General features: G+C 35.6%; 2 protein-coding genes across 7 annotated transcripts in view; one reads left to right on the plus strand and one right to left on the minus strand.

The window, feature by feature from the left end:
* The first annotated feature begins 735 nt into the window (after positions 1-735).
* Positions 736-6,094, plus strand: DNAJC19 (DnaJ heat shock protein family (Hsp40) member C19). Its single transcript, XM_019959210.2, has 6 exons — positions 736-909; positions 1,674-1,725; positions 1,805-1,878; positions 3,815-3,894; positions 4,548-4,618; positions 5,946-6,094. The coding sequence occupies exons 1-6, from the start codon at positions 907-909 to the stop codon at positions 6,014-6,016; spliced, it is 351 nt and encodes a 116-aa protein (XP_019814769.1). The 5' UTR covers positions 736-906; the 3' UTR covers positions 6,017-6,094.
* A 6,405-nt stretch (positions 6,095-12,499) lies between these two features.
* The window catches only part of FXR1 (FMR1 autosomal homolog 1), a 73,868-nt gene continuing 65,198 nt past the window's right edge, over positions 12,500-21,169 (minus strand). For 2 of the 6 annotated variants that reach the window (XM_019959222.2, XM_019959211.2), the window contains 5 exons: positions 20,574-20,777; positions 18,663-18,863; positions 17,896-17,976; positions 14,307-14,398; positions 12,500-13,567 (listed from right to left, as the gene is read on the minus strand). In XM_019959222.2, the coding sequence (XP_019814781.1) occupies positions 13,397-13,567; positions 14,307-14,398; positions 17,896-17,976; positions 18,663-18,863; positions 20,574-20,777 (749 nt within the window). In that variant the 3' untranslated portion in view covers positions 12,500-13,396. The remainder of the gene's footprint in view (positions 13,568-14,306; positions 14,399-17,895; positions 17,977-18,662; positions 18,864-20,573; positions 20,778-21,169) is intronic. The other 4 variants (XM_019959232.2, XM_019959213.2, XM_019959241.2 and 1 more) reach the window with 3 other exon arrangements.

A 21,169-nucleotide genomic window follows, 5' to 3' on the forward strand; every position in this document is an offset into this window, starting at 1 on the left:
ACAAACAACACACTGCAAAATTTTCATTATTGTCTCCATTGTTTTTCTCTTCTCCTTTTATGTATAGATATATGATACCCTGTAAGGCAAAACCAAACATTACTTTTTATTTTGAAAAAGGGAGTAATCTTAAATAGCATTTTTCAGTTGAGGTGATCCTGAGATCCCATGATCAGAATATTAACTGTCCTTAAGTGGTAATTCCAGTCCACAAAACCAAACCCCAAACATTCACACAAGTTCCCGTCAAGTCACGTATTTAAATAAAATTAAAAAAAAAAAAAAATGTCACAGAACAACCCCCAAAACAATATGGCTTGCTCCTTTGATTTTCTAGAACATCTTTTTGCTATACTGTATCGCCACATTTATTTGGCTTTATGGTGGAATCATAATGGCAGGAATACGGATATTCATTACTTTTGACAGTTACAAAATAAATGCCAAGTGGAGGTGCTAAGATGTAAAGAAAGAAAAACGTTCAGAGTGAAGCTACACAGTATTTGCTCATGCTCTTCTATACCAAAACCCTTCCCTTAGGAATTCCCAAATACTCTAGGCCCAGGGGCAAAGAACAAAACGGGGCCAGACTTGAAGGACAAAACGCCGAGAAGCCCCACCTTTGAACCCAATAAGGAGGTGACCCGCCCACCCACCAACCAATCCAAAGTCGCGTTCTCCACCGCCCACTGCATGAGCGACCTTTTCCTTCCCGTCCGCTGGCCCACTTTTACGACAGTTTTCCGACCTAGTTTACGGCCGCCACTGCCGTATTTCCTGGGGCGCCCTTGCCTAGGTGGTTTGTAAGTGCTGGTAGTGGCTGAATCACTTTGTGATTAAGGCATAAACTTGGTAGGCTGGGATGAACCGCGCTCCTGGTGGAAGCAGGGGAACCGAGCAGGTGCCATGGTGAGTTCGGCCTTCCGGCCTCTTGGGCGATCTCAGGCCCAGTTCTCAACCTCTGCTCAAGGTCTGGGAGGAGAGGAGCCGTTGTCTCCCTAATGCGACTCTGAGCTGGGGGTGTAGCGCCTGGGGGAGTCACCCTCTCTAGGACACAAAGCTGTTGGCTCACCGCTCTCGGGCCTTTGTGCCTGCCGTCCCTAGGGCTCGGAGATAAATGGAAACGCATTTGATTATACCTGCTGTTCCCCTCCATCTCCTCGCAGTCGTTTATCTACATTGCACTGTCTTACCCCTTTTCTCTTGCTGACTGACATACTTCTCGATTCCTATACATATTTGGCCGAAGGCGCTATGAAAAGCTAATCTCTTTGTTAAGCTCACGTTTAACGTTGAATCAGAATTTACGGGAACCCTCTGTAAAGTTCTTTCTCTGGCAGAAACTTTATTTCCATTCCTCTTGATTGAATTTAAATGTGACTTAACTTTCCCTGTGGAGAAGCATAAGTTTTCAAGGGGCAGGAAATCATCCATTGTTGTAAAAGTAAATAAGCAAATCGACTTGCTTTTTTTTCCTCCCGTAGTGAAAGCCGCATACCTTTACAATGCATTGGATGTAAAATTTGCAGGATCCTTGGGCAGAGTATTTTCATCCTCACAGTTGTTTGTCCCGTTGAAATAAAACTTGTAGTGAGTTGAAATCAGAGAATGGGCATGATAGGATAAGGGTGAGAATGAGAGAAATAAATACTTATTCTGCTTCCCTTTACCAGGCCAGTACAGTGGTAGCAGTTGGACTGACCATTGCTGCTGCAGGATTTGCAGGTTTGTTTATGGTTTGGGGATAGAACTGAAGTAGGAGACGTTGAGGACTTTTTAATTATTTTTTTGCTTTTGTTTTTAGGTCGTTATGCTTTGCAAGCCATGAAGCATATGGAGCCTCAAGTAAAACAAGTTTTTCAAAGTCTACCAAAAACTGTAAGACTTATTTAGCACTTTTGCTAATTCTTTGCTGTGTATGAAGCCTAGAGCCAGACATCCATGGCATTCTAAGTGATTGCTTTAGACCCCCTCTCTTGCTTCCTACAGGAGAGGTTTAGAAGTTCTGAGCTTTGTAATGGGGCTAAAGAATCAGATGTTATAGATGATGAATTTGGGGAAGAGATGTTAACAGTTCTAGTATCATGAAAGGTAATGTCACTTTATTGTTCATATATGATTACCTTCAGCATCATCTGCTCTGATCACAAACACAGAAGGATCTAGGAATCTGAAGTGACCCATGGTTACTGTGTGGACGTAGCACTCCATAACAGCTTACTTGGATAACACAGCAGTTAATTGGGCTCTGGGGTATGACTCAATGTGATAATACCCTCTGTGGTCAAAATTCAGAGTGAATATGATTTTGACAGTCTGTAGAGAATTGCCTTTTATTGTTGTGATTGAGTTACATAATGGGTAGGCTTTACCAATATAATTTCTGGTGCATTGAGGTCAATGGACCCAGTAGCCTGATTTTCTTAGTACTGTCTTAAAGTCTTGTTTTAGTAGCTGCCTTGAACCTCAAAATATCCTTGAACAACTTGCTCAAAAGATCTCCAGATCCTATAAAGCACTTATTCGAAAACATTTAGTCAGTCTGAGATCAGGTTTTTATTTGAACATGGCTAGCTTGGAATACCTATATGCAGGTCAGGAAGCAACAGTTAGAACTGTAAATGGAACAACAGACTGGTTCCAAATAGGAAAAGGAGTACCTCAAGGCTGTATATTGTCACCCTGCTTATTTAGCTTATATGCAGAGTACATCATGAGAAATGCTGGGCTGGAAGCACAAGCTGGAATCAAGATTGCCAGGAGAAATATCAATAACCTCAGATATGCAGATGACACCCCCCTTATGGCAGAAAGTGAAGAGGAACTCAAAAGCCTCTTGATGAAAGTGAAAGTGGAGAGTGAAAAAGTTGGCTTAAAGCTCAACATTCACAAAACTAAGATCATGGCATCTGGTCTTGTCACTTCATAGCAAATAGATGGGGAAACAGTGGAGACAGTGTCAGACTTTATTTTTGGGGGCTCCAAAATCACTGCAGATGGTGATTGCAGCCATGAAATTAAAAGAGGCTTACTCCTTGGAACCAAAGTTATGACCAACCTAGACAGCATTTAAAAAGCCAGAGACATTACTTTGCCAACAAAGGTGTGTCTAGTCAAGGCTATGGTTTTTCCTGTGGTCATGTATGGATGTGAGAGTTGGACCGTGAAGGAAGCTGAGCACCAAAGAATTGATGCTTTTGAACTGTGGTGTTGGAGAAGACTCTTTTGAGAGTCCCTTGGACTGCAAGGAGATCCAACCAGTCCATCCTAAAGATCAGTCCTGGGTGTTCATTGGAATGGCTGAAACTCCAATACTTCGGCCACCCCATGTGAAGAGTTGACTCATTTGAAAAGACCCTGATGCTGGGAGGGATTGGGGGCAGGAGAAGGGGATGACAGAGGATGAGATGGCTGGATGGCATCACCGACTCGATGGACATGAGTTTGGGTGAATTCCGGGAGTTGGTGATGGACAGGGAGGCCTGGCGTGCTGCAATTAATTTAATTCATGGGGTCGCAGAGTCGGACACGACTGAGCAACTGAACTGAACTGAGCTTGGAATAATCTTCCCTTCACTCCCAGAAGAACTGGGTTTGCGGCACTGTTATTTTGTCTTCTTTGACCTTTTAGGTTGTCTGGCGAGGTGGGAGGTTGGAAATGGATGTTCATTAAAACACCTGTTGCTGCTTATAAGCTAAAATACCATAGAAATTACTCTTAAAAGTTTTCTGCTGGTTCTGTGAACATTTACACACATTTTTAAGCAACTTTCAGTTTGATAATCTTTTCCTACAAATGCATTTCCTCTTTCAGGCCTTCAGTGGTGGCTATTACAGAGGTGGGTTTGAACCCAAAATGACAAAACGGGAAGCAGCATTAATACTAGGTGTAAGGTAAAATAATTTATTACATTTTTAATATTTTTCTTTCAAATTTAGAGCTGTAAGCAAATGTAAGAAAGATCTTTTATTAGGAGTTATTATTTTTGGCCACACTGTGTGGTATGTGGGATCTTAAGTTTCTCAACTAGGGATCAAACCCATGCCCCCTGCAGTGGAAGCAGGGTCTTAAACACTGGACTGCCAGGGACTTCCATCTATTATATACATTTTTTAAACCTTAACATTCCCTACAAAAGTCTAAAGAGAAGGCCCACTGACACAGAAGTACTTTTTAACTCACTGGAGGTAGGTTTTTCAACAGATCATCAGTACTCAATGTTGTTCTCTATAACTGAGTGACAAATTTTGTGGTGAAAATTCTTTCATTTCCAGATACTTAAACATGCTTTCCAATAACAGGATTGTTGTCATAAATAAGTTTCAAGTTCAACTCAATTTTTGAGAATATCTTATTTTTCTAAGCTCTGTTTAGTTCTGTGATTCAGAATAGTCATCTTCCTTGTGATAAAGAAGAGGCTCCTAAGTAGCTTTTCATACTGTTTTATTGACTTAATCCAGTTGCACAGTTTTCAACTTACCTTTATAGTTTAATGTGACCCAGAACTAGTCTAAAGTAAACAATACCTTTTACTTTTTTAAATTAGCCCTACTGCCAATAAAGCCAAAATAAGAGATGCTCATCGACGAATTATGCTTTTAAATCACCCAGACAAGGGTAAGTATCATTAGAGTTGTTAAAACATTTTGTTGGGGTGACTAATTGTTATTAATGGGATAATTTTATAGCTAAATCTTGGTTGTTGTAAGGAAAATGCTTCGATTTGTTTGTGAGCAGTCTCCCAAGCTGGGTCTACTTGCTGTTTTGGTATCTTAAAAGAATAAATACTGAGTAGAAAATTTACTTATAGACTAATAAGCAGATTTAGTAACTACTGTCATTTGGAAGTAGTGATAAGCATTAACCATGTTTTCAGACCAGCAGTTGTGATGTGTCTTAAACACTGCTAATTACTTTTTGGGGTGGGGCGTGAGGGGTGTCTACATTCTTAGGGAAAATGTTGAATTTCAGTTAATGAAACTAACAACCCCTCCCCCCCTGCCCCCATCCATTTAGACTTCTTAAACTAGTGGTTACCTAGAGAACTATAGGATATATTTATTAGTTTCTGATACACTTCTAAGCAGCCTAGGCTCTGTTGAAAGATCAAATGGAATACCAAAATATAGACCACAAAATCCATTACTCAGTGTTTAAGTCCTTTTACTTTCATGTGAGAGGTCTCTCATTAAGTTTTGGCTTCAATTGGGGTGGTAAATATTTGTATTTGACTTCATAACATCTTCTACAAAACTTAGCTGGTATTAACTGTATACTTGCCTGGAAAATCCCCATGGACAGAGGGGCCTGGAGGGCTACAATCCATGGGATCACGGAGTCAGACACGACTGAGTGACTAAGGGCACACCAGAGAGCTTCTGATTGCTTAGGGTCTAGGATGGAACCCATATATTTTGCCTCTTAACTAAGCTTACTGATTGCTTGATGGTTTGGGGCCACACTTTTTTGAGACTTACTCAAATCACAGCTCCAGTTTAGTGGGAAAGCAGCTGTAGGTGATACCATGAAGGGATTGTTGATAACTGGAAAAAGAACTACAGTGAGGTCTTCCAACAAAGCTCAGAAGTCTCTGACAATTTCATGATTTTATAACAACACAATAAATCAGTGTTCACTTATGAAAAAGGTAACTTACAAACTATTTCAAAGTCACATGAGAATTTTTAAAAATCTCATTTAAGCTTTTTCAAAAGGTGCCATTGTATGTGTGTATAAATCTCCCTCATCATTTCCCACTGATCAAATATATTAACTGTGTTTTTAGTCATCTGGTTCCAATGCCATAGCTGTTTTTTAAAAAAATCAAAACTTCCATTTCTGCTCATTTCATCTTAGAGTTCTTGAAACAAGGTAATAGCTTTTCACCAGGCAGAAATTGAAAAATCCAGTATTATAACTATTCCTTTTTTCTTTCTTCCTATAGGAGGATCTCCTTATATAGCAGCCAAAATCAATGAAGCTAAAGATTTGCTAGAAGGTCAAGCTAAAAAATGAAGTAAATGTATGATGACTTAAGTTCTTATTCTCTTATGTGTTCCAGCTTTTTATAATAAAATGCCTCAAACCTACAAATTTTAGAAGTTATTTAGCACAAGCTAAGTCAAAGCGTTGGTATAAATCTGTTTATACTTGAGGATTTTAAATCAGATTATAGATTACTTGTAGATTATGGCTAAAGACATACCATTTAAGTGTTGTTCACTACTCATTTGACAAATAATTTGGTACCTATTTCAAGACAAAGTGAATAGTCTCTGCCCTAAAGGAATCCCCAATCTAATGGAAGACTGATAATTAAAATGTGATAAATACGATGGTATTAGCACAGGTTATTGGAGAAGGAAATAGCAACCCACTCCAGTGTTCTTGCCTGGAGAATGCCAGGGACGGGGGAGCCTGGTGGGCTGCCGTCTATGGGGTCGCACAGCGTCGGACACTTACTGAAGCGACTTAGCAGCAGCAGCAGCAGCAGCACAGGTTGTTTTAGTAGGGACTCATCTCACTGGGAGGGAAGGCTGTTCAAGGTACAGAGGACTCCCTAACTCACTTAGAGCCCTGAATTTTAAAGTGAGTTTAGCCACAACTTTAACCTAAGAAACTGATACAAGGTATGTTATTTACCTCTTTGTCAGTGATAAATCTGAATTGTTTCAGATTTCATACATTAAAAACCGTAACAGCATGATAAAGATTTGAGAGTACATGTTTTGTTTTTAATGAAGTATGTGCATTTTATTTAGGTAGCCCCTTAAAGAGACTATTTATAAATTGGTTATTTACATCATCAAGTTAAACATTTGTTAAAACACAGTAGGCAGAGCACTACTTTGTAGATACCAGGTGACTCATTTTTCACAGCCTACTGGGAAATCACAGGTGATTTTGGAGGTATGAACTTGAAAATAAGAAATCTGCTAATAATGAGATTACTAGCCTTTTATTTCAATCTTCCGGACTAATCAAAAATTGTTTATGAACAAGAGTTTAGTATCAACTAAAAAGCAAATTTTTCAGATACAGAAAATACGCCCAAAGGCAATCACGCATTAAGTTTAAAAAGGAAAAATTCATATGGTAGGTATACTTGAGTGTTTAATGCAAAAAATAGCATACCTGTTTTAAGAGAGGTATTAAGACAATGGAATCCACTTTAAAATCTACTAAGGAGCACAAAAGAGCACATTTTTCTTTGACAATGATCAGTTTTTCTTTTTCTCTAGGCTTAACTTTTAAGCATCTATTCATTTAAAGCTGTTAGACTTACCATTTTTCTTGGGTAAAAAAGTCATGAATTTGAGGGCTCTAGGTCATGATAATTTTTACAAAATACTGTGTATCGTTACTATTTATTGACTATGATGTGCTAGCACTGTGCTAAGCATTTCCCCTCTATCTCCACAGTAGTTACTATTAACGTACATTTTACAAGTTCAGCGAGGTTAAGAAACTTGCCCAAAGCAACATGCTGGGTCAAGAAAGCTGATCTTTTGCAAACCCAAAGATCTACACTGTTAACCTCTACACTGTACCTTTCACAAATATAACAACCCAGGGATGTTTTCCTTGGTGGTCTGGTACTTGTCATTACACTTAAACCTTGGGGCCTTTTATCGGTTGCTCCTTTCAGATGTAGACACTTAAAAGGGAGAAGATTATGGTTGAATATAGGACTAGGGAATAGGAGATACAGGTTTCAAGTCAAAACTTCTGCTATCAATACAGGCAACTTTGAGCAAGGAATCTATATGCCTAGAGCTCTGCTTCCTTATGTGTTGGCGGCTGGGGGGGATGACAAATTGTGACGATTTCTCCACATTTTGTGGAAGGGAAAATGAGAAACTCTGCTGAGTTGCACAGCTACTCAAACTATAAGCCCAGAATATGTTCTCCAGCTTACTACGTTTACTTATAATTTAGTTCTCTATGTATTAGTCCTTAAAAGATGCCTATTTACAGCCATAATATTTAGAACTAGCATACCAGAGGTTGTTTTCCTACTGAGCCCCTTCCCTTTTGCCTTCACTGGGCCTCTGGGTTGTATTACAATGAGTCCTAACTGCTTCATAAGCTTTATAAACCTGCCTTGCTGGTGATGAAAGTAGGCTATAATGGGTGGTCCTGAAGTTAAATCTATTCCAACCCATAAGAGTTTTAAACAAATTCTCTTGCTTTCAAGTATTTTACAAATGATGGGAACCCCTATGGAAGCATTTAATACAAGTCATGCAGACCAAAACCATTCAAGAAATAATTGATAACCTGTGGGAAAATAGATGGAACACAAGTCCGTATCTATATACTGTGATGTTTGGTTTTATATTTTTCTCTGCAGTTCTTCATTTCTTCTGCTCTAAATTACAACAAGAAGGGTAAAAGGCAACTAGATGTAAAATGAGAAGTGGAAGAAACTACCATCTTAACACAAGGGTAAAAACCTAAACATGTTGGACTATTACACATTATAAAGCTTTATAACATTCAGCACACTAGAAATTTTATGTCCTACTTTAAAGACCTTGTATCAGAAGTCATTTAAATTAATCCAGACAGAATGCCTTCATTTAAGAGATAAGTTTAAACATTTTAGGCTAAAATACTGAGTTTAACTGTTTCAATGAGAATTTATAAGGCATCTTTCTATTGGTAACAACCTGTTAACAGTTTTTTTGCACTTCAGAAGTGTGTCTTGCAGTCATATTTTACTCAGCATAAATGATTCCCCCCAAACACGTTAATTCCAAAGAAAATTAAGCAACTGGCTCCAAAACTTCAAAGGACATAATATGATAGAAAAAAAAATCTATACATCTGAGGTTAAAATTAAAATGCTAGAATATATTTTTAGTTAAAGGATCCTGGGCTGAGAGAACCTTCAGTACCGGGAAACTTAACCTTAAGCTCTGCTATTTGTTGTTGGCACTGTTGTTCAGTGCTGTGTATCTGCTGAGTCAGCTGTTGCCTTAGCAACAGGATATAGGAAGAGCTTCTCTCCACCTAATATTCCCGGCCCGATGACAAGGTCACATAGTCCAGTATTAAGATATGATCTTGAACAAGTTAACACTTGCTGTGGCCTTAGTGGTGTTTTAGTTAATGGAATTTCAAGTGAAGTGTTTACGTGACTTTCTTTACAGCCTGCAAACAGCGAGGTGAAAAATGAAGCTCAAAGACGTTGCCATACGAGCTCCAGGCAACAGTGAAGCATAAATTAGTTCATCTAGAAAAACTATGCAATAATTTTTATAACGAGAATTGTCTCTAACCTAGAAAATGAGTAGCTACATTTGACAATCCAAGTAAAATAAGGTACAAAATACCAAAACATCCAGAAAATACCCCTGTAATTTCACTCTCCACCCCCCACAAAATACCACTCATTAAAACACAAACTTGAGAAACTGCTAACTAGTATACTTAACAGTGGAGCTTTGACATTAAGAATATTAGTAAAAAATAATTTTGCCCTTTATTTTTAGATTGCATACAACATAGCTGGAAATGCCTGGGATAGATACATATATAAAAACAAACACATTTTAATTCAGCATACTCTTTTAGAGTACATAGGACTATAGTTAAGTGTCACACAGTATCTGACATATGACTAGAACCAAGTTATATTAGAAAGGCCCTTATAGGATCTAGTTGGATAAAACAGAATATAGAAAAGGGTAGTACAACTAAGATAGTCACTCCCAATTCTGTACTTCAGTACCTGAAACATTAATATAGAAGATACAGATGAATCTGAATCTAAAGTGATCCACTGATAAACCATTTTTTATAAAACTGTATCTCCCTTATAGAGTATGCACCTCCCTCATCCAGTAATTAGGGGTTTTCTGGATGATTAGACTCAGAAAAGATTCACTGCTTGGATGTCCAGAGTAAATGATTATACCTTAAAATGTATTATTATTAGGCTGAACCATAAGAAACTGTTGCTTTTGTGGGTCAGAAGTCAGCTCTTGGCAATTTCCTATGTTTCAGCATAACCGACATTTTCAACTAGCAGCTGAATACAGTTTCAAATTACCACCACTTGCAAAAAGTTTTACTATAGCAGACTGCAGTTATTGCTTTATTCCAACAGTCCTCTGAAATTAAACCCAAATGTTATCATAGGTTAATCATGGGTTATAATGACTATTACACATTCAAGCATCCTTAATAAGAAACTAAAACTTAAGGGGTCAGAAAATTCAGTATATCAGATATCCTTATAAAGGGTACAAGGGATCCAAACTGTAAATAGCAAAGATAGGAAGACTGAATGAGACTTTACAATGAACACTCTACTTGCTACCTTCTGGAATATTGCTTAAACGCATAGATCCAGTTCAAATCAAAGTTCCTGGAAACTTAGAAAACATAAGTAATTTTCCTTTGCTCATTTCCAGTAACAATCATTTGACGTAGGACTTACTGCATTATATAACTAGTTTTCCATCCACCTGTCTTTAGTTAATTAATGTCACTGTAGGCACAGCCTATAAGAATACTGACTAGTTGGTTTCAACCTCAAAAGTCAATCTGTTTATAGCAATATTAAATTAACATACCAACTTTGCAGACCATTCTCAGGTTAAACACCAAACTTATAGCAAACAGCAGCTACAAAAATACTTCCAAGGTGATGGGTCTTAGCCACAAAAAAATGGCTGACCAGAAAAAAAGAGTAAAACACCAGCTTAGTGTTTTCCTGTTTAATTTTTTTGCTTACCTGTATATATCTATACTTGCTTTTTAAAGAGTATTTACTTAAGCAATCTCCCTCAGCCTTGTCCTAAGCAGTGTCTCAGTGGTTTGAACTCACTATAATATTCTTTCTCTCATCTTCACATCAAAATACAGTAACTACTTAAGAGTTTTATGTATCCCTACTATAATTTTACCAACGATGACTGACCTGTCAACAGAAACTCCAATACCATTTTGCAAAACAGTTTTAGGCCTAAGGCATCCCAAGTTTCATGAAATGATCATTTTTACCCCCCATGTAATCTCTCCTTTTGATTTTGTGTTTTAGTTCAAATATCATATACAATTTTGTATATATATGCTAGAACAGTATTTAACCTGCAGAGAACCTTTAGAATTGGTGGGGGGATGGGAGGGGGTCATGGCAGCTGGCAAGTTCTCCCATAGCAACATTTCAGGTAACTAATAGCCAAAAAAGATGCATCTCTCTCAAAGTTTGGAAGGCTACCTCTATAAAGAATAGTTACCTTTGGGGACTGGGCTTTTCACTTCTAAATCTGAGCATATGCTATTTAAAAAAAAAAAAGCCTATCATGATGCTGTAGTATGTATTCTTAAAGGATACTGGGATTAGTCATTTGTAAAAAATGAAATCTTAATATTTATATCCTAGAATATGGTTGTCAGTTCTAAAAAAACTCCTTGGGCTAACCCCACTTTTAAGATGATTTTGTGTTTCCAGAACAAGGAGGATTTTCATGAATATATTCTACTACCTGGAAGAAAATGAAATATCATTTTCTTTTTGCCATATTTACCAATTTGGAGATTACTGAAAATTCCCATACCTTATAGTTAATTTATAATTTTATTCTCTTCTATTAAAGAGAAGAATAATAAAGCCAAAAATGTTACTTGTTTTTCAAGTCCAAACACTGCACTGTTCACACTACACCTTACTTTAAAATTTTCCATTATTAGGGTTTTAGGAAAAAGCATTTGATATTTTCACAGCTTAACCTCACCAGTAATAAATTTGAGGGCTAAGGTTTATATACACTGACCTAGCAAATATTTTTAGCTACACCCTGAATTATCCTTCAGTTGTAAAATCACTGAAGTTTTTTTTTATGCACATAACAAATTAACATAAGTTATGCACATAAAAATACTTCTCAGATCCCAAGTGAACAAAAGGGCTCCCTCTTCTTGCTCAGTAGTCTTTATATAATATTGTGGAGCAAAACCCTCCCACAAATCCACAATTATTATCAGCTTGCAAACTTTTACTTTGTGTAAAAGTTTGTATAGTCCTAACATTAAGCCATCTGGACAAAATATTTACAAAAAATCCAATCATTAATATGAGAACCTTTAAAATTATTTCCTTGAAAGCCAAAAATCAGTGACATTCCTTAAAAACTGTTCATTATACTTTATAAAAATAACAAAGAATCAAAGGCAAAAGTAAAACTCTGGATTTTACCCCAATGCCTTCCAAAAGTTGCCTATGACTAGAATTTTGTTACAAAGACTTTCCTAATATCAAATCTCTGAGACCAATTCCCTAAACCATTCTATTCTAACATACTAAATTTTTAAGTACTAAGACTTCAGAGGACTCATTACAAAATGACCAACTAATATTTTAATACTATTTATGAACAAGTATAAATGCATCTTAAAAAGCAATCAGAATACTACTCTAGGCCTTTAGGTAGGTCCAACTACTTTTCAACAGTTGGTTTAAAAAGTAGAAAGTTAAAAATCAGCAAATGGAAGATCAAAAGTTTATTTACTACCTGCATACAAAAACATATTGCACATCAAACAATCAAAACCAAAAAGAAAAAAAAAAAAGAGAAAAAAAAAAAAGAAAAAAGGGAGAAAAAAGAAAAGATACTCTACTGAAGACTAACATGTAGTTTATACAGAATAAACCTTCTGGAAATTGATCTTTTCAGTAGTTCAGGTTATGTCTGAATGGACATGACTAATTCAGCTTAGTGTTTTAACTAAAGCTATGTTTGATTTTTTAAATACTGTACACTTTAATAAATAAACCAAACAAAGCCTCAATGTAGAACAGTCACTGCCAATAACACCCAGTGTCCCTGCAGATGAGTGTTTAACAAATGTATTCCAGTGGTCTGCAGATTTTCCTCTACAATACAGCATTTTAAAAACACATTAAAACAGACCAGTTTCCAGACTAAAACTAATGAAGAAATTACAATTCAGTGCAAAATATCTTAGACTGCATTTCATTCTAGTTTTCCTCAGGTGAAGAAGTGGTTGCATATTATTAAAAATGTAACAAAAGCAGCTAATGCTTTCATAAAGAATATTAGGTTAGGGATCCCACCCCACCCACCTCCCCCCCAATCTCTGCCATATTTTGAAAACAAAATAACATTTCCTATAGCCAGCAACTTTTTTTAATGTTACATATACTATTCTCAAGGCACATCTGATGATATATAACACAGTAGGTGTCAAAGTATGTTTATAACATATGATTTCTTCAGGATCCCTCCCCTTTCTGAATTCCAAATGGAGGAACTGAAAGTGCGATGGAAAGACTGGCGATCCATATTCTATCTTTGGCAAGCTTGTACAAGCACTATTGTAAAATGTAATGTAAAAGAACTGTAAACTAGGAACTTCTTCAGTTTATGAAACACCATTCAGGACTGCTGCGTCTTGAGTATTTTCTTCTTTTAAGGTATTAATCTTTTCTTCTCCTGGAGTACGCTGTAGCTTAGAAATTTCATCGCCAGAAGCACTAGTTGGGCCATTTATTGCCTTTTCTGAAGGACCATGCTCTTCAATCACATCTTTTGCCTGCCAAAGGGAGACAACTTTTTCAACTTCTTTATAAATAAAATCTATAACTGAGGAGGAAAATAACTACATAAACATCAATTAGCTAATAAATAATTTTAGTTTCACATACCACAATGATCTGAATTAAAACATTCTTAAAATTAAAAAAGAAAAAAAAAAACCAAACCCCAATGTATTCCACCTCTCTGGGTCTTTCAACTCTTTATCTCTAGTAGCTAGCAGTACATAAGCCACAGGAAGAATCTGTACCTGTTTATTGAAAACTTGCACCTAATTTCATTTTAACCACTGGAAAACTCACCATATAAAAAGACATAAACAGTTAATACCCTAAGTAAGGCAAACAACCACCTATTTACTCACCTTTTTTGGAAACTCAAATTTACGTATCAAATCCCTTAAAATATTTCAAAGAATTAAAACAAAGGTCTTTATCCACCACTTGAAGAGGGTCTATTCAGCCTGTTGCTCCCCAAATTAAGGTTAACATTCTCTATGCCCAATATCTTTTACAAATGCTATTTCTAGTTCTAACTGAAAAATATTTCAGGCTCAAGCATGCATATCTTCAGTTACCTGGGGCCAAAAACAAAATCAAGAGTAGTCTTTAACTAAAATATTACTGGTCTAGTTGGGGAAACAATTGATCATACAAGTTAAGAAGTAAAAAATAAAACTAAACCATAACAAAAACAAAACCAAAAAAGCCAAAACCTACAGGTTAAATTCTCCTTACCATTTCTTTCTTGTTTTTAGCCAAAGTTTCCCTTGGGAGGTTTCTTTGTCTGCTCTGAGACTCAGCTCTAGAAATATAATCTGCAACTGTGACTGTTGAAGATGAGAAAAAAATTACAGGTGTTGAAAAAATATTTCTAAAGTTTATTTATGGATAAAGAGTAATTTTACTTTTAAAATAGACTAATGGTGGGTTACCCAATTTCAAAATTTTCTTAAGATGGGTACCACCTCCAACCAAAAATGAAATTTGAAAAATATGCCTGTGGTTTGGTGCTGACTATAGAATATTTCAAGCTGGATATAGAGGACGCCTAGATTAAAGTCCTCTTTCACAAGAATCCAGCCATTTGCTTCTGGTTAGTCTATAGTTGTGGGATAAGTTTGATATAAAATTCCACAACTAAGAATAGGAAATGCCACATTCTAAGCCCAGATAGTGTTTGCACTTATCAGTGGGGGGAGGAGGGGGAGAGAAAGGGTAAATTGGGTGCAGATCATGGTGTAGCATGCGTCAATATGAAATTTTCATCAAACATGTAATATTTAATAGTTCTTTTTTTTTTTTAAAGCATAGTAAGATTTCCAAGTGTGTTTTATGGTTCCTTTTTAGTATTTCACACTAGAAACTGTTCTGAGTAATATAAAAAAATTCAAGCAAACTAAAGATTTGTCCACCATCTTAAAATGTGGACAATGATCATGGTGGAAAATGTCCACCACTAATCAGTAACTATCCCCTTTTCACATTTTGCCAATCTTTTAAGGGACTGGCCTATTTGCCATGGTGGTAGGGATTGGGGAAAAGAAGGGAAAGGACTAACCAAAACTAACACCCTACCAGCAACCCAATGGCAACAAACTACCTCTGGTCTGCTGGGACTGGCCTCATTTTAAACCTCAGAACTTTCTCTTCAAGGACTTGCAACTTAGAATTCACTGATTTGAAGAAATATCAAAATAATCAGTCTCTTCCTTTCAAAGAATTTGTTTTCTCTCAGAAACTGATGAAGAAAAATCCCTGATTATGTAAAATATGGTATAAATTATGGGAGCAAGTAAATTATGTAAGAATTAAAACTTCGATAAACTTAATATAAGTCACTACATACACTGGAGAACTAATCCATCAAGTTCAAATTATATAAATCATTTTAATATAAGACTGGACTGTATTTACATTTCTCTTAGTTATACATTAAAATGCTAACACCTTTATAAGATTCACGAGTTTCTAGAATTATTATATGAATCTTTTTAAATCTCAAGGAAACAACTTAATTCAGAACTAATAAACATCTTTAGAAACACCACTAAAAGATGTTTCATGTCTTAGACTGTTTCCCTCTATAAGAAACTCAATATGCTCATTTTGGAGTTTTATAAATCATTATTTAAATTCACTGTAAATGAATCTATGAATAAATTTAACAGTTTCCGAAATTGGGGAGAGGGATCAAACCCACTTCTTTATTATGTCTACATATATGGAAGCACAAGCATCCTAGAAAGTATTGTAGTTTGGAGAGCACCATAATGAATTCATACTGTTTCCATGGTTCAGGCTTCAGTGACACCAGGAAGAACTCAGCTACCTGGAAACCTTGATGCACAGGCGCACACACTGCTAAATCTGAACTTATGGTAATTCTTAGAATGTTCACCCACTATGCAGACACAGAACTTTGATACAGTTTATCAATTAATAGGCACTTAGCTGGAAAGGTAAAAACCAGTGCCCATCCTCCACCAAACAGAGGTAAATTAAAAATAACCTTAGTTGATTCAGAGAAAAACCTGTTTATAGCCAGATAATAGTCTGTTTATATGCCTCATAATGCAAGCCACTTAAAAGTTCAAAACAGATAAGCACTTATATAGGAAAAAAAATTGAAGCAATTTGTGTGGCATAATTTGGTCTCCAAAATTTCCTCTAAGGGATCCAAAATTAATCAGTTGTATACCAGTACACTGTTGCACTTTGCTAAGTATAGTAAATACTCACTGCTTAATACTAAAGGCAACAAGAAATTTTAAGTAAGTAAGAACAAATTAAATAACTATTTATTTCCAAGAAAGCTGACATTAACTTTTAGATACCCTAGAACTGCTGCCAGAGCCAAAGGAGAAAATGACATGTTTGTTCCACCTATCCTATTTTCTGGGTGTGTGGGTATGTGTGTGTGTTGGGGCAGGCTGAGAAAGGCAATGAGTTCTAAAGAGGAAATCAGTACTTCCAAAGAACAGAGTAAAAACAGGAATAAATGCAGTAGAGAACACAAATCACTGTCAAATTATTTAAAACTCCAATTACTCAAGTTCTGATTAATACCATGCAGAAATCCCTTCCTCTTCTTTATCAAAGCCTTTCATGTTATTCTCTTTATATCCTTTGACTTAGTAATGAACCACCATCTACCTAGTTACTAAATTATGTTTTAATTTATCCTATCTCAAGCCCATACTAGTAACTTAAATTTCTTTATTTATAAAGTATGGCCAGAAACTGGTATTCACTGCTATGCCAGCTTCAAAAACACAAACTAAATACAATCTCTTCATCCCAAAGATATTTCTAACACTAAAGAGAGAGAAAAGAAGATAAAAATAAGAAACATTTCCTCAAAACCTATTGTGACAGTATTTAATTTCTTTTAAATTTACAACTATCGCTAAAACATGAACTTTTTTTTTCCCCTAAGAATGGGAACTAATCCCCTTAATCAGTTTTCTCACATGTCTCAATAACCACTAAATTTAAAATACTAAATAAAGATACTAGAATTTATATTCTTTATTTGGGGGAAAACACAAGAATTTGCTTTGGAAAGAATGCAAAATTGATTAGTTTAACAAAAGGGATTTATTTCTGGTGCACACAATTTCTCCACTGTGAATATACATGTGATTCTCTGTACACAAGAAATGGAATTATGTTCAAGATAGTATAGACACAGCAAACACGTTTCTTTTAAGTTACTAAAAACTGTATCTACTTAAATTAACATTCTAAAACTAAGTAAGTACTATTAATTTGAATAGTTAGTAGGTGTAAGGGAAAAGGCATCACACTACAATAAACAAAAACATAACATGCATTCCTCTTAATAGGAAAAAGACACTTTCAAGTATTTTTCTCATTTATACTTTTTAAACTGTGGGTACTAGAACCCCCACAAAAATGAGGTGCTGAATCCAGATACAGTAGCAGGCACCATGCAAAAGCTGTCCAGTTTTGCCAATCATCCAAAATCACAAGCTACAACATAGTCCCTGGGATGGCAGGTCCCAACTCAAATGTGCAGAATCTGCCAAGTGGACAAAATAATGGTCTTTTCAACAGTATTTTCATGTAAAAAAATTGAGACACAACATTAGTTCAATTAGACAGGTTACATTACGGTGTGAAGGAAGAATGCATTTTCTTAATAGTAGTCTTATTAGTTGAGAAAACAATTTATGCAATGCACATCTTGAATGTATATACACACATGTGTACATGTAAGTATAATATATTTAGAAAGCAGACACATGACATTTTTTTTTTCATGCTTATGACCTGGTGGTGTCAACAGGTCCACTCAAGTTACCTGGCTGTCTATCTTCTGCCTGACCCCTGAAACGACGCCTGCGGCTACGATTGCGTCGCTGGGGTTTTTTTTCACTATCATCTGTAATTGCAAAGTTCACCATGAAACTATTCTGACAAAAACAATGCAAAAAACAAAGCAAAAAAAAAAAAAATTTCTTGCCTTCAAAGATTTAAGGGGAAAGAACTTTTTAATTAAACAGGAAAGATAAAACAATACATGCTATTCACAGGAAAAACACTTTTGTAGTTTTAAACATTCCTACTAGATCAACAGATGGAATTATCATCCAGAAATTAAGAGGGTTTTTGACTCTTGATAAACAAACTCTAAGACTTAATTTATCATTCAGGAATAAAATTTTCCTCTCCAACAGAGTTTAGTTTTTACCAAAGTTAATGACATTTTAGCACTTTGGAAATCAATGCCTACAAAGTATACACACTTTCATTAGTGTCATTTATAATACTTAAAGAGGCAAGACGAAAGCCCAATTCTGGCTTAGAAGATTGAGAGTATTAAGTGCCCTGCAGTTTGAATATCTGTATTGTTTTAATGGCATCAAAGGGCACTTTAATAAACCCTCCCAGTTTCAAACAGTTTGGCTATACAAATCTGAAAACTAGACATTTAAGACAGACACAAAGCCATCTACCTACTTGAACACTAGGAAAAATTCAATTTGTGAATTGCATATTTTTTTAAAGGCATCATATATTAACAATAGTATACAGTAATATAAATCTTTTCCCTAAATGCTTACATACCTAGCCCATTTTCATTAACTGAAGCTGTATCGGATTCAGTCATCCCATCCATCAGAACAGCATCTTCATCAGTCCTTCGTCTACGAGACCGCCTACGACGGTTAGTACTGTGATGAGATTCGCTGGCATCAGTGTCTGCAGTCTGATCTGATTCTGTATTATCAAGTAAGCTGTATGGATTGCTGTCTGGATCTTTGAGCACTAAATGCATGTCAGAGGCAAGAAATATTTGTTTAAGAGAGCTGCAGTTATTAGGAATGTTTTGACCTACATTGAACTATATCAATTAATAATAAACTTCAATTTTCCCCCAATAAAAATACATCCTCTGTCTTCAGACAAAATGTTTTCTGTATCACTATTTTACCTGAAAAATAACAAATATGAAAAAACTTTAAATGGTGATGAAAAATTATAACAGAAAATGAGTGAACACCTTGGCTTTCTACCATTTCTCTTTGACTTGTCTTAAAAACATATTAGGAACTAGTATACATGTTACTTTTTACATTCACATACCTAGCTAATTCTGTACAGAGGCTAAAGAAATAAAAATGAAAACAAATATTCAGCTAATATATTTCCAAATAATACTCAACATCTGCACTCTATAATAGAAATTTATTATTACAAACTGAAGCAAGCAAAAGTCTATACAAAAAAAGGCAAACTAAAAAGTTTGAAATTCTAACTGGTTATAGGAAAATGTGGGAATGAATGCTGACTAGTACTCCCATCTCCAGAAAGAAAGAGTACAGGTGGGATATGGTAGGGTAAGAGTGGGAAAGGAAAGGTTTGTAAGACATAAATTATAGGGGAAAAAAATACCCATCTTACCTATGTGCATTATTGCTTCCAGCAATCAAATTATAGAAGAAATTCACCTAATCACGATTTTTCCTAAGTTTCCTTTGGTAACAGCTAGCAAGCTAGCATCTTTGCAAAAGACACTAAGTTTATCCATTAATCATAAACACTAGGTAAAGTACATTTACTTTGAAATTCAGCAAACTGTAATGTTAAACCTTGGTAACAGTGAGCAATGTTCTAAAATATAAAAACTATTTCCCTAAAAGTCTATAAAATGAACTTAGGACTTAAAGATTATCACTAGAACTAAAGAGTACTTTTTTAAAAGTTCTTTAAAAAATGTGATTTGATTCACTTTTTTAAAAAAAATTAAGAGTGGTTTTCCTACAAATGCCATGCAATAACTGTTATGGTTATATCCCTGATATAATCTAATCCTTGACAATCTTTCCCCAACTCATTATGCTAAGCAAGAACATTCTGTCAACTCCTACACCACCACTTAAGTTATAGCATTTAAATTTTCAATGAGTAAAAGGTTTCTTATAGTATCTCAAATCTCAGTCTTCTAGACACTCTTTACAGGTGAATTCCTCAAACAATAAAACATTTTTTAAAAAGGTGATTTCACAGTTTTTTCCTGTTCCAAAGTGGTGGAGTAGCAACAAATGCTTTTCAGTTGTATACAAAAGGTATTTAGATCTCTCTATACATTAGAATTATCTGGGTCTCTCTGGGAAACAAATATATAACCCAAAAAATTCTAGAGGGGGAACAAAATTCTAATTACCTAAGTGTCCAAAGTCTGAACATCTGACCAATGAAGCAGAGAAATCAGCTCCAACTAAAATTACTCTGATCTGAATATTCTGGCTAAACTTTCACTAATAGACACTCTATAGTGCCTTTCCTTATGTTGTAGTTGCGTGTGTGTGTGTGTGCATGCATATATATATATATATTCTACTGTTTTCCTGAGACAGTTAAGCAAAAAGAGAAACTTCCAAAAACGGGGGGTGGGGATCCTGGGAAATGAATTAACTTTTATGAAATTATACTGTTTACAAAGAAAAGATTCTGACAGAGTATATAAAAGACTACCAGAACTGATGGAAGATTTGCCACCACGTGGTCCACCACGACCTCGACCCCCTGAAACACTTCTGCCTCTTCCTCCTGGGCGTCTCCTGCTGTCACGCTGATGCCGACTCTCTCGATCATCTTCTCCCGCCAGAGACCAATCACTCAGCTCATCTTTACGTTCAGATTCAGTTTCGGATGGGTTAGACAGCTCAGAGTTTGTACCTTGGGAAAGAAGAGAACATAAGCATACTATATTTCTATTTTAAAAAAGGAGTGAAATTTTTCAAAGAATTTCTTGCAAATCATTGTTTAAATAACACTGATATATGAAAATGCATTTAATACAGAAAATATGTTTAAAAAATTTTTCCCACTTTTATGTCTTTAACAAATTGCTAGTATAATAAAAAAAAAAAAAAAAAAAACACTATCCAAGTATTTAAAAGCCAATTTAATGATATTTAGAAAAATAAGTAACAATTGTATATTCTATTATATCACTTGATTCTAAGGAGCATTTTTTTCCCCACATTTAACAGCTCTGAAATCAGGATATTTCTTACAATTGATTATCTCATAAACTGGGAGTGCATTTTTAGTGACTGTACATAAAA

This window comes from Bos indicus, chromosome 1, assembly GCF_029378745.1.
Source record: "Bos indicus isolate NIAB-ARS_2022 breed Sahiwal x Tharparkar chromosome 1, NIAB-ARS_B.indTharparkar_mat_pri_1.0, whole genome shotgun sequence".
In the NCBI taxonomy this organism is placed as follows: domain Eukaryota; kingdom Metazoa; phylum Chordata; class Mammalia; order Artiodactyla; family Bovidae; genus Bos; species Bos indicus.